This window comes from Nicotiana sylvestris, chromosome 4, assembly GCF_000393655.2.
Source record: "Nicotiana sylvestris chromosome 4, ASM39365v2, whole genome shotgun sequence".
NCBI classification, from domain to species: Eukaryota; Viridiplantae; Streptophyta; class Magnoliopsida; order Solanales; family Solanaceae; genus Nicotiana; species Nicotiana sylvestris.
In genome coordinates, this window is record NC_091060.1 from 3,247,067 (window position 1) to 3,264,343 (window position 17,277).

Genomic DNA, 17,277 nt, shown 5'->3' on the forward strand with positions numbered 1-17,277 from the left:
CACCGTATCCACGATGGGTCGTAATCGGTCAATCGTCTCTTCTAGGGATGCTAGACGCTCCTCATGATTCACCATGGTCAGAAATGGTGATGATGGCAAATGTGTTCCTTCGTCCGATGTCGAGCCTAGGCTCTGATACCAACTGTTACGCAACGCCTTCCTGATGTTCTTTGGAAGGGCAACGTAAGGTTAAGCAACCGATGTTAGTGCGGTTGTTGTCCGCCAATGAGGTCCTCGCCGCACGCTAGACTAGATTGTCAGTGTCGTGCGGGAAAACCAATGTCATGAGCAATTGCGGAAGCTGAGAGAGAATTGGGTTTTGAATGATGATGATGATTTTATTGATGACTGAAAATGCTGATTATAAAGATGCGGTGTCGAGGGGGAGAGACACCAGAAAAATGATTGATTGTTTGGTCCCCCTTAATAATGCTTAAAAAAATAAACTAACATTACATGACTAGTCCTAATAAAGCTGTAGAAGCACACTGAAATTGAAATGATGTAAACTAGCCTATGATTACAATGAAAAGGACTTAGTTTATTACAAGGTAGAACTAAGTCCGATGGCAGCAACTTTGTCTTGCGGGTCAGGGTCTGCGCGCGTGTTGATGTGGGCGCGCGCGATATTTGATGTGTTGGCCTGAGGCTGGGCGCTGGTGCTTGGCATTAGGGTCTGGGCGCGAGGCGCTGCTGGAATGGGCCTGCAGCTGGGTGGTGGCGAGGCATCATGATCTGCCCGCGCGACATTGTCAGGGCGCGCGGCGCTGTTGTCATTGGCCAGCCCTTGGGCGCTGGCGAGAGGCATCGGTGGGGTGACAGAGGCGCATGCGCGCTTGTCACTTGGCGCAGCCAAGACCACGAGGCCGACCATGGCGCTAGGCATTGTGAGGCTTGCTAGGCCGCCATGGGGCACGGCCAAGGGGTCATGGGGCGTGTCTGGAAAGCATCCCATGACATCTCTCATGAGCTTTAATGTCTGTTTCCTCAATTTTAACAGTGATTTTCCCATCCCTAGTAATTGGTGGAACATAGGTGAGAGCCTTACCCATTTGAGTGTTCCGATTGTTCCTACCTTCATCCGCAGGGGTTGACCGCTCAGAGGCTATTGCTACAAAGAATTGGTGTCGGCGAGCTGCTAATTCCTCCTTGATGCTTGTAGAAATCCCTTTTGTTTGTTCATCTCGTCCTCCGTCAGCTGGGATCTCAGATTCCTCAATTTCTTCCACAATCGTTAACATTGGAGGAAGAAAGCTTCCAAATGTTATTAGTGTTCTTTGAGTTTGGGTCTCCATTTCTGGTGCAGCCAAAACTTCTGGTTGTATCTGTGCCCGAATAGCATTTTTTCGGGCGTCGGGGCATTGTTCCTGGTGTACGTTAGCAAATCCAGCTAATCGTGCGCCGAGAGCATTCCCTAGATTAGTTTGAACTCATATCTCCATTATTTATTTCCAGAGCATTTTGAAGACATTATGAGTTTGCTATTCAAATATATTCATCGAAGTCTACCCGATTGGCATATATTCAACTCTACCAATCCGATACATAAATCTCTAAAAAGCAAAAGTATAACAATCGTCTATCGCTTCATAATCAAAAAGACCTTATTCTTTTAGTAGCATATTTGACAACCCAAAGGGGCCCTCAATACACTGATAAAATAAGAAAATTTAAGTAACAAACAAACTAAAATATAATGTAGTTTAATCTTCCTATAAAAAACATGAATGAATATTTACCGTTTCAGGTTTCATACATGCCTCTTATTGTCTTCTAATACATCTTATTCAGCAATCAAAATAGAATTGATGTTACAATGAGTACATTTACTTGTCCAAATCTCTAAGCAATCCATCATCAAATCAGTTGAGCAATTGACACAACTAAATATGAGAACTATTTTGCAGATCAACTACTCTTTGATGGACTCGCTAACGCAACATATCAACTCCATTCAAGAGGCTTCTCTTGACCATATATAGCATCCAAAGCTGCTACGTTTACCCTCTTACAATCTCACATGACCAAAGCCTCCTTTAAATGAACCATAAAGAGGCCGAGATCGTCTAAAGCTAAATATGTCTTCTATTTGAACTGCATTTGGTTCGATCTGCTCATTCTTATGTTCTTGGAACTGAGAAGAATGTGAGCTTCCATAGACTCTGACACTTAAAGCCTTCTTCTGAGGTACACCAGCCTTTATATATTCGTCGAAGAAATCAGTCAGCTCCTTCTGCGTCAATTGCTTCAGTGCTTCAATCTGTTTCACCAATATCACCAAAATGATTAGATACATTTTTCCCTACGATTATGGGAATGTTCTCAATTTCTTTTTTCCCTACGATTATGGGAATGTTCTCAATTTCTTTCAGCTGTCATGATATTTCAGAAGATATTTTTTAACAACAAATAGGGTCGTATCAGCCTATCTGCCTTTTTAAAGGTAGGGGGTAAGGTCTGCGTACAAGATCCCACTTGTGGGAATACACTAGGTTTTTTGTTGTTGTTGTTAAATAGGGTCGTATCATATAGTACTTGGATAGATTTGACCTTTTTCAGTGTCATTTTGTGCAAAAGCAAAACATAAAGCATTAGGAATATTATCACTTATCAAGCTCATGAAATGAAATTGAGCTTGAGAGACAATAACAATCTTCATACCTCACGTTCTCTTCTATCAAATTTGAGGGTCGCATCTGAAATCTCCCTCCAGTAAAATCGAGATTCCTCCCGTAAATTCTTGTGTTTCTCAAGCTTCATATCAATAAGTGCATTCACGTTGCTCTGTCATAAACGGATAAAAGTTAGGGACAAGAAAGCTATACTGGAAAATTACCCACGTATAATACAGAAAATATTAACCCAGCATGTACTGCAGACATGATACTTTGACAAAACCTATATTGCATTGTATTCTATTGATCAATCAGCAACAGTAGCTAGCTAGGTACACAATCGGGAATGTTTTAGTTGAAAATTATCTTTTAGATGTCAAAATTAAAAAACGGTATAGAAAAAGATAATTACAGAACCAGAACTGTATTTACTTGCCACCTGACTTGAAAGTTATATGACTTATCAGCTATGGATATATTTACTGACGGAAAAAAAAGGGAAAAAAGTGAGGTTCAGTACATAGGTAAATGAAATAATACTCGATAAAATTGAGAACTATGAGTTTGAACTTTCCCTGCTAACTGCTATGTCCAGAAACCTCTCTATCAGTAATTGTCGAACCACACAACAACAACAAAAAAAAACTATGTGAGGATTTAGAAAAGAGAAATGATGAAAATACAAGTTACACTTATTTATAGGTGTCAAACACATTAGACATAAGATATTGTCAACATGGGACAATATCTAACTTAAAAGACACTTTGTAATAGTAGATATTTAAATTTGAATGGATTAAAATATAAAAGGAACTTGGATTATGTCCTAAATTCAAACCATACTAGTCCCAAGTAAATATTGTTGGATAATATAATCAGATTAATTATTTATGTCCAACATATATTGATTTAATAAAAAGTCCTATTTCATTGGGTTAGACCATTTAATTGGGCTAATAATAATGGACCGACTTTATTAATCCAAGGTCAACTGGATGTCATCTTATCCAAAAGGCCAAAGTTAGTGCCACGTGTCAAGTGACGTGGCCGAGTCAAATGAAGGAGCCAATGAAGTGGTCAATTTTGTGGATAAGGATTATCCTTAAGAACATAGTCCTAAGATTAAACGAGTGACAGATTACTGGATCTTCCTGAGAATACTTGTACTGAATCAGTTGCTACAAGTTCTTTTCATTGGAGAAAAAGTAAAAAGTGTTACTAAGCTCACCTTGAATTCATCGCTAGTCATCTCATAAAGTTTGCTCTCAAACATCTTCAGAAATAACTCCACTCTTGAGTCAATGTATTTGGGATCCTGCCAAACAGCCAGTAGATTGATCATAAGCCATACTCAAGAGAAATGCCTGATCTCATTTCATGCGACAGTATCTATAATAAAACCCCTTACCTTTGCAGTTGACTGAATGATAAACTGCACCCCATGAACACCAGAGTCACTCCTAGAGAGAGAGTTGTAGTTAAGTTTAGGTAAAATAGAAGCTTTAAAGATGAACAGCAAACAACTTGCCAAACAGTATTCAGTAATACAAACATTATATACCTCTGCATGAGGACGGTGATATAACCAAGTTGTTCAACTGATCTAAGCTGGTGGAAGGCTGGCTGCTTTGCTATTAGAGCAAAAAGCTGGAGTTTGACATTCAGCATAAAATCATCCTGATGCACCTGGAAACTCAAGCAAAATTGTTTAAGAAGCAAAGAACCAGGAAAAGTCTGATAACACAATTCATTAATAATGCATTGAGCATGCTTCTTTTCCATTCAGAAAAGAATAACCATATGTACAAAAAAAAACTTGCAGATCAATTGGTAAAGTCTCTACGGGCCTATGTACATATGAGGAATAGCCTCCTAGTTCTAGCCTCTCATTCCATGCACATTCCATTAACCCAAGATGTACCTGAATATAATGAAGGAGAGAAGAATTTTCATCATTTGGATTTAGGCCCTCTGCAGCATAGAAGTAATTTACACCTCTTTCAAGATTAACTACTCTGTTTGTCAGATGCTGAGATGCAAATAGAGGCTTGGATATTGGCTGCGGACCCTTGAAGAACGCATCCTCAATAAGTTGGGTCATGGACTCTGCTTCAGCTTGTTCAATGTTTCCTGAGAAGAGCAGTGAAAATCACAAGTTAGAGATGCAGAACGAAAATAACTTAAAACAGTCATTGAGAAAAGTTACCTGCTACATAGCACTCTAGAAAGGACCTCCCCAGCAAAAGTGGATAGAATTTAACCAGATCGTCCGCTTTAAGATGTGGAAGAACTTCAAGTTCATCAGTCCAAGGCCATGTGTTTTCTTGCAGCAGTAATGAGCAGTAATACATAGCCTGCTGATATGGCTGTTGGAACTTGTAATTCTGAAATTGCTTTGTCACTAATTCCTATAAACAAAAAGAGAACAAGAAGCAAATAGTGTTTATGCTCTTGATTAGCAAATAGAAAGAGATTAAGAAGGAAGAAATAAAGACAAATAGTAAAATTCATGAGTAAACATGGACCCTGAACAATAGAAAATCTAAAAGGCTGGGCAACATCACAGGTAATGGTGACCTTACGGAGAGAACAGACAAACCAATATCGCAGGTAATGGTGACCGAAACTTCTCACATCTAGATGACCAAAAGCAAATTCACGTAAAAGGACCCAAAAATAGAAAAATGACTTGTATAATCTCCTATTTGTTTCTTTTGAATTAACACAGCACGACATAATCACAAGAAAAAGTGGAGGAACTAAAGAAAGAAAATCAATTTGTATGTTACTCCTTCGATCCCAAAAACAAGGACCTACTTCCCTTTTTTGGCTCGTCCAGGCAAAATGAACTCTTTCTTAAAATGGCAAAATCGTATCTCTGACAATTATAAGAAATATAGATTACATTATTTCAAGCTTGAGGAGACACCTTTTTACTAATTGTTCCACCTTATTATGTTTCAAAGTATTATTTTGAATACTTGTCTAGCAAGTTCAACATAATAATCTATTCAAACAAGTTAACAGGTCAAAAGTATATATGTCTGTGTGTGTATTCATATACATACTAGTGCATACATGGAACAAGAGAATTGCAAGTCCGCAGAGTAGCGCTCCCCTACTTACAGGTGTTATGTCATTTATAACGCCGTGGGAACATATTAAGCAACGGGAAAAGAAGCCACTGATCATACAACACAACATTCTCTTGAATGAGGTGACTGAAAAACTTCAGAGTGATACATCAATTATAAATAATCATGATTCATCAGTATGTATGGTACAATGAAGACCAATTTAAATTGAAGGTAGAGATAACTAGCAGACATGTTGATGCACACAATAGTACCAAAAAGCAGACTAGATAGATGAAATAAACCAATAATTTGACAATAAATTTTCTCTTTAAAAACACCAAATGAAGTGATAAGTGCCCGACTGCAACTCTAACAACACTTTGAGAAAAGGATTTGATGAGAGAAAAAGTAAGTGAAATGGGAACTTGAAATGAAGACTTTGCTATTGATTACATGAGGAAATGGTTCGGAATTTTTAGCTGTGAACAGTGGAAACTTTGTTGAGAAAATGAATCTTCAGAATTTTCTTGCATTCTCTGCTTAAGTTATCATTGTTCATCTAGCCTAGACTATGGCATACTAGGATCCATAATGTTAAAGCCAACTGCCACGGGGTAACATTTTGGCTTGACGAGTTATGCATTCTTGCAGAGTGTGGATAAGCAGAAAAAATTGCTGACACTCACCTGGATCACAGAGAACCTGTCCGGTTTTACTTCAAATTTTGCGATTTTCTCAACAACTGCTTCCAGTAAGACTCTTAACTTGTCGTTATATCCAAATAATGTCAACTGCAGAAAAGAGAGGATGAGAGGGGGAACAAATGAAGGAAAAATAGATAGTATCATATTCAGGTCTAACTTTAAGAATTATTCAAACGCCACAGCAAATGCAAGAAGCTTAACAGACAATGAAGCAGCACTGTCAGTTCACTTCAAGAAGACAGGATGAAGCAGATAGTTCATGTTTTCACGGCATCAAAAAACTAAATATCTTTGGGCCAGCAGGAAAGAAGTTTACTTTAGGAAAGCAAACAAATATGGGTTTAATGGATGTAGCGAATATTCATTTTATGCATGGAAGGACTAAACTTGAAAAAAGAAAAGATTAGACAACCACAAAATAACAAGATAAACAACGCTCCTCAAAAGTTTGTATACATAGAGACAGGAAACAAGATGATCACCTGAAAACCATTGTTTGTTTTGTTTATACCATAATAAAGACCAGCGACTTGTGCATGATAAGCTGAAAGAAGCAAAAAGAGAGATTTACAGAAGTGTTATACCTTATGGAGGAAAAGCGCAAAATTGACATTGCAAATAATATATTGACGATATGAAGAAGTGAATGAAAAACATATTAACACGAAGATGTTAAGTCCAGCTTAATAGTAGAAGAGTTGTCCTGCAGTGCATAACTAGTCAACAATCTTGCAGACATACCGTATTCATTCAAGTAATCCATCAATAGACGTGTAAAGATCTCAGTAAGAACCTCAGCTTCTGGAGAATGTCCACAGTACGGGCAACTAAAATCGATCATAACATAGGCTTTTGGAGATGAAAATGCTGTATCCGGCTTATACCATAACCTTGAATAAGGTGACTTCCGCAGCAGTACTGGCACTTTTGTCTGTTTGACAAGTTACAAATAAGAAAAGACATGACATTGAAATTATACTCCCTCCATTTTACTTTACATGACGGTGTTTAATCGGACATGGAGTTTAAAAAAGAAAAAAGGTAAAATGGAAGTTTTAAAGATAAAGAGTTCTCAAATAAAAAAGGTATCACTCTTTTGGAACAGATTAAAAAGGAAAGAATGTCATTTAAAATGAAACGGATGGAGTAATAAATAAGTTCCAAATTAGCACCTTCTCAAAGACAGGCTTAAGTGATAAATCAGTTGGTATGAACACATTGGGAGCAGGGAGATGCAGCTCTTCACTGGGGGCCTGCTCCATCCAGTGCTGCAAAAGTAATTGTCAGCAAATGTTTAAATAAATTATTTTGGTCTCTGCAATAACAATATAACAATTCAAGACTTATTTAATGAGAGAGTGCTGTCATCAGACCTGGATAGTGGCACCATTAACTTTCTCTATAGAATACGCAGTTCCATACCATGGTTCAGTCATGCTAGTATTACCCTCAAACTTTGTCGACTCCCAGAAGATTCTGTTCAGAACCAAATTTCATTGAGGTCCTTATATACCTTCCACTTTCAGATTTCCCAAAAATAAAAAAACTGTGCAAACTGGTAACTTAAATTATATGCAGGCTAACTCTTTGGGAAAGAGTAGCTAACCTGACATTGTCTGGATTGAGTTCATTCAAGAATGACTGAATGACGCTAGGATTAAACTTTGAAGGCAAAGAGGATCCAACCAACCAATCTTCTGGAGGATAGTGCTGACAAGTAACATCACAAACTTATTAGGTTGTTCTTTCAATGCCAATATTCTACCAAAAGTTGCCAAGTCAAAACTGAAAAACTTAACAACCATTGTCTACTTTATCCACGTACATATTTTGTGCATAAATGACATATAATACATAAAGATATAAAACTTTTCCCAAAAAAATTCACTCGCCTACCAATAGCTGGAAAATAAGTGGTTTTCTCACTCATTGTCCAGGAAAATATTTTCCATGGAAAATTTATGCATACAACACACAACTGGTAGTTATGACGGTCTGCCTTCAGCTATAAAACATTGATGACTCCAAGAAACTGCATATATATTTTCTTCCCTTTGGTCTCAATCGAGTAAATATACTTGGCGTAGATACACTAATCCAAATAAAAATAAAAACATATGTTAAAAGATACCTGCATATTCATTGAAACATTAACCACGTAATCACTCGGCCGAATCTTGTCTTGGTAGTGGAAGGCAGTCTCACAAATAGCTGAAAGCTTAATAGACAAATTTTAACGATAAATTAATTAGAATAAATAATAACATATTAAGAAGGACGTAAGTTCATTAAGAGCAATAATGACTAAGACGCAACAAGAAAAAGAAGGCCAGGAAAAAACCTGGTCATGTTACGTGCCAAGATTAACAAAGGAAATTTACAAAAGCAAGATTGGAGAAGAGATGACTATGGTAGAGAGCTAAAGCTCTATTTTTTGGGTCAATCATACTTATGCAATCTATCATGCTAAAATGGAATGAACAAGGAGGATAATGCGGTATTATCTGATAGGGATCCTAACCGCATTGATAACATGCGGAATATTGTACATGCAATGTAACATTATTCCTTTCTGGGACTAACCCATTAGTGACCCTCCATTTTAGAATAAGAAGCTCTTCCTTCTCTTTAGAAATCTGACTGAGAAAATTCTGGTTCGTGAAAATTTTAAGAACTTTGCATGAATATAAAGATAGTAAGGATAGAGATGCGGTGGCATGGCCTAAGCTCATTTTGGATGGCAGGTACGAAGTCGAAAGTATGAACTGGGAGTTCATTTTTTCTGTTTCCAGCAACAAAAAATAAGGAGGCGTAAGGGGTAATTATTAAGAACTTTGGCTTCACATGCTTAAACCAACAAAGAAAATTTTCTTTTCAAATTAAGGATTCATACATACTAATTATGTACATTAAACCTGTTCATTAAATCATCTATAACAACGTTATTGGCATAATAGATGCAAATGACATATAATGCAGTCATGAAAAATTATAAAGGCATTGACTGGCATGCACGAGGATGCAACTAACAATACCTCTTCAAATATCCATTTGCAGCCACCGGCCTGTTGTAGGAGATGAATATATTTGAATAGCAGACCCATAATGTCTTCAAAATGCTCTGGAAATAAATAATGGACATAAACATCAATATCCCACATAAAGTTCAGGAAAAATCCCACCTTCAGCTTCACGCAATTAAAACTACTGTTAGCGGAGGAACAAATAAGGGTTTGGTAACATATTAAGGTTCAACACGGAAAAACAAGTACCTTGACCAGCATCAGTCAAATCAATACCCACTTTAAAGAAAGAGAACTCATCAGTCCAGTCTGATTCCCCAGCAGATAAACTTGTAGCCCAACCTGTAATAACAACCAAATAAAAGTACCTTTCTGAATGTTAAAATAGTTTGAGAAGAGAACGTTCATGCACTTGAATGACTATAATAGCATTATCAAGGATAACATGTAATGAATTCCAATGCAAGATCCAAAAAGAATGAACTGAGGTCACAAAATAATATGGCATTTTAGTTTCTTACAACATTGATTTCATCATTCAGGCATATGTGAAACCACATCTTATCACATTGACCAGATAAAAATTATTTCCCTGAACTGTTGAATACATGTTCTCTCACAATTGTCCTAAATTAAATGGTTGGTTGTAATAGTAAATACGAAGGGCTTAACATTGACTTAAGCATGTAGGCACACATATAGCAACTACCATGTCAGCAACTCAAGCATGAAACAAGTTATTAGTGTACATTTTGTCGTCATGTTTGCAAAGTGGCAGACGACCTACATACTTATTAGCTATGTTAGTACTTTCTACTGTAAGCATTTCCTAGGACCGAAGAGATTCATCCTCAAGAGTACTGTTTCAGATTCCTAAAAATAAGAACATCTTTTACAGTCAAAAGAAAAGGACACAACAAGTTTTTGCCTATGATTTGTCATTTCTCTTTCTAAATTAAAAAAAATGGGGAAGGGTGAGTTGAAGCCAAGAAATGAATGAGTAAGGATAGGATAGATGAAGGGCGTACAATTAATTAGTTGAGAACTCACCTAACTTTTTCAAGATATAAAACAACGATCCTTCTCCTTCATGGCCAATCAAGTGACCCAAGTACCTACTAGGCCCTTCCTTGTAGTGACGTATCCCTGGGGTAACTGGCCATACAATTTTCAACTTGTGACCTTGTTTTATTGGAACAGCTCGCACAAGAATCTGAGAAAAAAACGTAACAAAATAGAAATATTAAATGGACAATGAAACAGTAAATTCAGTTTGATAATCTGCAGAACATGGCACTCGCTAAATGGCCTTCAAATCTCTAAATTATTTAACTGAATTTTTAGTTATTTTTTGAATGTTATCAAATAAGTTGTCTATTTCTATAAATGAATAGGAAATTAATATGTAAAACTTACTAAAGGAAAAACAAAATATACAAGGCATATGCAAAAGACAGAGGTACACAAATATGACTCTATAAGGAGCACCCACGTGTATACTAATTAGAGTCTCATAGTACTCCAAATATTGCAGAAAAAGTAAGTTTTTTTTTAATCAGTAAAAGGCATTTCATTAATGTCAAAACAGCACTAAGGCCAATTTAGCTGAGGAAGAGCTTTGGTTTTGGCACTCCAGTTCAATAAAAATGAGTTATATCTTCTTCTTTTTTCTTTTTGATAGTAAAAAATGAGTTATATCTTAAGCACGTTGAACAAGTAGATTCAGACAATAGACGTCATGAACAGATCACTTGTCGAATTCAACAGCTCAATTGAAAGAAGCCAGTTCAAAACCACCCCAGTAAAAAAAGAAAAAGAAAGGTAACACATCTGCGCGTTGTCACTTGGATACCTGGAGATGTTCTGTGGTGCAAGGCTGACCAGTAAAACGAATTTGATTGCGATCAATGTTTGGGATATCCTGAAATTTGCTCCGTACTAGCTGCTCAGCTTTATCAAGACTATCTGAATTATAATTATACAGACTTAGCAGTTGTTAATTTGGGCCACCAGTAATGTATTTGCAAATAATTATCCATACCTTTTGAATAGACGACCAAGTGCATGAGGTTGGCTGAATAATTTTCTGAATAAAATTTAAGAAGCTCCTGTCTTGTATCTATGCCTCTTTCTTTTGGCCTCACTTCTAATGTATCCCAGCTGCCTATGCACATGATGAGTGATGCGATCATTTCTTTTTCTTGGGATAAATAAAACTATAATATGGTCATTTTTTTATGTCAGCAGAAAAATCTTCTGTGATATGAGCATATAAAAAGAATCCAGTATGCTTAACTCAAAACTGAATTTCAAGGCAATGATTTTATAAATAAAAAAAAAAAAAAAAAAAAAAAAAGCTAAAAGGAAATCCTCAGACTAAACTCTGAAATCTAGCAATTCAAGAAGTAAGGTTGAAACACTAAAAAATGTCCAAGGGTGAAGAGGAAACAACTTGAACAGAAAATCAGCTGATTCTATTCTAAGTGTTCACAAAGAAGGCAAAAGCACTTGCATGGCTGCAGATTCAAGAAGAAGGCCCCTACAGCCATCAAGAAGATCAAAAAATTTGCGCAGAGATCTATCGGCACCAAGGATGTAAGAGGGGATCTGAAGCTGAACATGTATGGAGCAGCGGCCTCCAAAGCGTTCCCAAGAGAATGATGATGAGGATACAAAAGAAGGGTTACTGTTGCAGAGATCGCGCCCGAGGAATTGAAGGGTCTAGGTACCAAAATCATTGAAGCTGAGGACTATGAAAAACTTCGGGGATTGAAATCTTTTAGACGAGAAAAAATAACTTATTAGGGGGAAAATGAAGAATAGAAATAAAGGGCCAACTATGTCGACAAGGGACAAAATCAGAATATATGAAATAAAGAAAGCTCTAGAAAGATAGATTTAGTTAGGAGGGCTCATAAGTCATAATCTTCCGTACTAAGTTGATTTTACTAATACAAGAAATATATCACCTTCCAGAATTAGTCTGTTTTCTGTAAGATTTGCTTTCAAGGGAACCCTACTGCTTGAAGATATATTTTATTCTTTTGTTCAGCCAAAGCAAACTATATCTTGATTCTTCACTTTATTTAATAGTGTTAACTGTGATCAACTGCTTCTGTGGCGTTATGATGTGCTTTTCTCCATCTTAGAGAGAACAACTGCAGTTTTATTTCATGAAGGAGAAACTTTCTGACAGTTCAATGTATAGTAAACTAGTCATAGTTCTTCATGTATCATAGTAGACAATCACAAAGCAGACATTGAACAACTAAAACCATGGTATAAATATAATAATAAAAACACATGACAAGGCCATAATCATAATAGAACCTCTTTTTAATAAGAAAAGCCATAGCAGAATCTAAGAATATGCACCATTGAAAGCTGTGCAAACCTGTGCTGAACTTATGGTATGGATAATTTTTTGCACTTAGATGTTTTTGAAGCTGCACAGAATAGTATTTAAAAGTTAAAACCTTTTCACCAAAGAAAACAATTGCAAAAGAAATAATCCAGACAACTTTAGCATCATGAGACTTCTAATCTCTAGATACTGAAAATTCCCGATATTGTTGTCAAAAGATGTAGTACTCCTTAAAGCTTTTCTATGTTCAAGAAGACTATTTTTACTTGAAAGAGTCACCACTCTTACTATTTGCTTTAAAAAGATAAATGAAAGTCCAAACCACTCCCTATCCTCTGAATTGGCCCAATGTAGTGGAGCTGTCAACCTCTCTTTTGCACTCAATGTGTTTTGTTCCATCTGCATTTTCTTGAAGCCACTAATGAAACTACTGACTTTTTTTTTTTTTTGGATGACCGAGAAATCTGTCTGGGGCCGATCTTTTGGACCAACCGTAGCCTTCGAAACTCGGTGGATAATGTGCCCGCCCCTCTACCCTTCTCCACTTAAATACCGGGCTTTGCTTTGCATGGTGTGGGGGCTTGAACCTGTGACCTAAGATACAAATCCACCGCTCTTTGCCACTTGAGCTAGGCCCTGGGGGCTAATGAAACTACTGACTTCATAAAAAACAAAAAATAAAAACTGATTGATGCAACAAAGGTCAATCACATTGGTGGGGAAAACTAAGAAGTCTTCTTTTTTCTTTTTCTTTCTTTTTCGGGCCAAAAAAAACTAAGACTATTCATAACATAGGCTCCTGGAATTTATGTAAGAATCTTGATTTAATCAGACAGTTTCATTTAGCGGAAAAGTTGGTGAATGATTTAGAATACACTTCCTAGTAAAAATCTCATTGTATGCTTGTTGTCCTCATCATTCTCTCACATAAAAATTAAAATATATATATTTTTAAAAAATATCTTCTCCTAATTACTGTTTCTCTTGAATAAATTTCTTTTTCCTTTTATTTAGTCGGCAAATGGGACAGGCCTTCTCCAAGAACAAAAGGAGATATAGTCAAATACCTGGTTTATCCTTTAAAAAAAAAAAAGCCAAATACCTGGTTCATTCTCCAAGCATCAGAGAGTAGATTCTTCTGGTGTTCTGCATTGGCAAAAGAGTTATGCGACGATGAATCACTTAGAACACGTAAAGCTAGCATAAAAACACATGTACTAACCAGAATAATATGCATAAAAACACATGTACTAACCAGAATCAACAGCTTTAATTTCTCGAGTGGTAGCATCGGATGACATCAATGGTTTGATAAAGAACTGGGCAAATCTGGAAATATAAACCAAATAACTCAGCCGTGGAGCCTTTAAAAATACTAACATGATACATTTATCAAAATAAAATATTAACATGATACTTAGCCATAGATATTAAACAATTTACCTGTCCAATGCTTCTTCAAAACCATCAGCATTTACTTCAAAATAGTAGTTGGTGTCCTCAGAAGATGTAAAAGCATTTGTACTACCTCCATTCTAATCAAGAAACAAAAAACATGACTTGTAAAATACAACTATTTTGTTAAATCAATAGGAAAATAAGGAGCATGCAAAAGCAATAAAGGAACTTATTAAACAATGAATTACAGAGTTGTTACCTCTGTGATGTACTTCGAATAACTGTCCTCTACAGGATACTTCTCACTTGCATAAAACAACATATGCTCTGGTATGTAAAGAAAAGAGGCCAAATGAAAAAGTAAAAGAGAAACATTAGACAACAAAATATTCTAGGAAAGCAACAGAAACCTCTAAGGAAAGAATTAAAGATATGAGTTGCACAGTAGCACACCCTTAGCAGTTCCTAAAGCCAATAGAAAAAGGTTATAGTGCTTCCTAGCAGTCTACTAATACATATCCTCTATATAGATGATTCATTGTGCAAGGTTGTTTCAATTGACACAATTCATCATCATTCACCATTTTCTTAAATGAAAGACTATCCTTAAGTCCATAGAAAAAACAATCAAAGTTAGCGCAAGAATTAAGAAATATATTTTTTTCCTGATAGAAAGATTGACAATGTTTAAGCACAATGAAACCAAATCGCCTGCAACTAGATTAATAAATTGGACCTTATCTAATCCATCCAACTACATAGATCCCGTTAGAAACTATTATGTTTTGCTTGACCAACTGGATTCAAAGAACTGATCCTCCACCTGTAACACGTGGCTAATCCACCACCAACCATCGGTATAGCATTCCTGGAACCATATCTTTTTTTTTCCTTTTTCTTTAAAATAATGGTGGTGTCCAAGCCAGCTTGTGCACCTCGACTATTCCACCGAGTACCTGCTACCTTCCACCAGCACAAAGTATCGGGTAACTCAGACCCACTACCTTAGGCAGATGGGAAGAAATCACCTTTCCAGCGAGTACTTGCTAACTCGCACCAACACAAGTACCGGTAACACTGCCACCAATGCTTTGGCAAATGGGAAGAAATTACCTAGTGTTTTTTGCTTCCGCTGGGATTTTAAACTAAGACTGCATGGTTCTCCTCCACTTCCTGGTACCATTTCATTGTATCTCAACTATTTTTCATCGGGAACATAGTCTTCTACAACCTAAATTTAGCAGTTCAAAAATCCCCTACCCATTTTTGAACAAAATACATACTCTAGTAATACTGAACCTTGAAACTGACTCAGAAAATGAAATTGTGGCATTCAAAACCTGATTTCCATCCTCAAAGACCTCAACCACAGGGCGGAGCTACCTTTGATGAAGGGGATTCAACTGAATCCCCCTCGACAGAAAATTGCACTGTCCAAAAAGGGTAAAAACATAATTTTTTGTCTATAACTATATATCTAAACTATTGAATCTTCTTGACATAGGTTCATATCGCAGGTGTGATATTTTTTACATTTTTTTTTTTTGTATTCCCCTTACTCAAATTCCTGGTTCCCCTACTACTCAACCAAGTCTAACTCTATTGCTGTGAAGATTACAGTGCCCAATGGTATTTCAAAAATTAAATCAAATTACAGTACAGCAACTTATTTACTCAAATTTAAGGCTAAAAATAAGGCAAAACAATAGACCCAATTAAGCACATAAAGAATGAACTTTTTTGCCCCAAAAAAAATTCATACCGAGAAAATGGGCAAGCCCTTCAAGTCCCTCGGGATCGCTAAAAGCACCAACACACACATTCATTGAAGCTGCACACTGATAACAAATACCCCCAAAACAAAACAAAACAAAACATGAAATTAATACGCTTTTAATGAAACCAAATAAATTCAAGCTAAACCCATATTTAAGAAACATAGAAAAATATAATATAAAATGAATAAAAGTAACATACTTTATCAGTTTCTGGGTCACTGATGAGAAGGATTTCAAGATTATTTTGAAGAACAATTCTTCTGTAATCCCTTTTGTCAGTTCGCGGTTTCACTATCTCCACTCCCATATTTTCTTCCTTTCTTCCAACTGCCATGATTTGCTCCGTGTGTGTGTGTGTGTGTGTGTGTGTGTGAGAGAGAGTAACTTGGTATAGAGTTTTGGAATTTGGTTATTATAGGAAGAAGCATGGAAATTGCAGCCTTGGAAAATCAGGGATGCTGCTAGTCCTAGTTGTACCTTTTCTTTTATTTGTTTTTAACATATAAATGGAAAAGATAGTTGTACCTTTGCCTTATTTCACTTTAAAATAAGTAATTGTTATAAAATAAAGACTATAAAGTAAAGACAAGTATAGAGAGAAACTGATATATTATTCGAATTCAAACTGATGTACATAATGAATTGAAATCTCTTCTATTTATAGAAGAAAGGAAGCTGCTCTGTAAGCTGCTACTATACAAGATATGGATAATCTTCTACTGAGAGCAATGTTTATCCATAACGGAGTACTTGAAAGGATAAGCTTATCCGTTATGGATAAACATTGCTCTCAGTAGAAGATTATCCATATCTGGTATAGTAGCAGCTTACACAACAGCTTCCTTTCTTCTATAAATAGAAGAGATTTCAGTTCATTATGTACATCAGTTTGAATTCGAATAATATAACAGTTTCTCTCTATACTTGTCTTTACTTTACAGTCTTTATTTTATAACACGTTATCAGCACGAGACTCTGACATCTCGAGCAAATACTTTGAAAGTATTAGAGGTAAGAACTTTCTTTTCCTAAATAATGTCAAATCTTTCTAAACTTGAATTTGTAGCCCTGGATATATCGGGCAAAAGCTACATGTCTTGGGTGTTTGATGCTGAAATTCATCTTGATGCGATGGGTCTGGCAGACACCATCAAAGACAAAAATCAGGCATCAAACCAAGACCGTGCCAAAGCAATGATATTCCTACGCCATCACCTTGATGAGGGCCTGAAAATGGAATATCTTACTGTTAAAGATCCAGTCATACTGTGGAATAATTTGAAATATAGATATGACCACCTGAAGATGGTCGTTCTTC

At 36.4% G+C, this 17,277-nt stretch overlaps 1 protein-coding gene across 1 annotated transcript; it reads right to left on the reverse strand.

Annotated features, from left to right (window-relative positions):
- Window positions 1-1,687: 1,687 nt before the first annotated feature.
- On the reverse strand, window positions 1,688-16,387 carry LOC104244490 (insulin-degrading enzyme-like 1, peroxisomal). The gene is made up of 26 exons (XM_009799925.2): window positions 16,159-16,387; window positions 15,944-16,019; window positions 14,441-14,508; window positions 14,227-14,318; window positions 14,039-14,112; window positions 13,886-13,929; window positions 12,814-12,865; window positions 11,461-11,583; window positions 11,272-11,384; window positions 10,470-10,632; window positions 9,669-9,761; window positions 9,432-9,517; window positions 8,528-8,614; window positions 8,003-8,106; window positions 7,770-7,872; window positions 7,569-7,664; window positions 7,138-7,327; window positions 6,879-6,940; window positions 6,379-6,483; window positions 4,822-5,023; window positions 4,537-4,745; window positions 4,177-4,301; window positions 4,024-4,075; window positions 3,844-3,930; window positions 2,662-2,784; window positions 1,688-2,260 (listed from the first exon to the last, which is right to left on the reverse strand). The coding sequence occupies exons 1-26, from the start codon at window positions 16,291-16,293 to the stop codon at window positions 2,009-2,011; spliced, it is 2,916 nt and encodes a 971-aa protein (XP_009798227.1). The 5' UTR covers window positions 16,294-16,387; the 3' UTR covers window positions 1,688-2,008.
- Window positions 16,388-17,277: the final 890 nt, after the last annotated feature.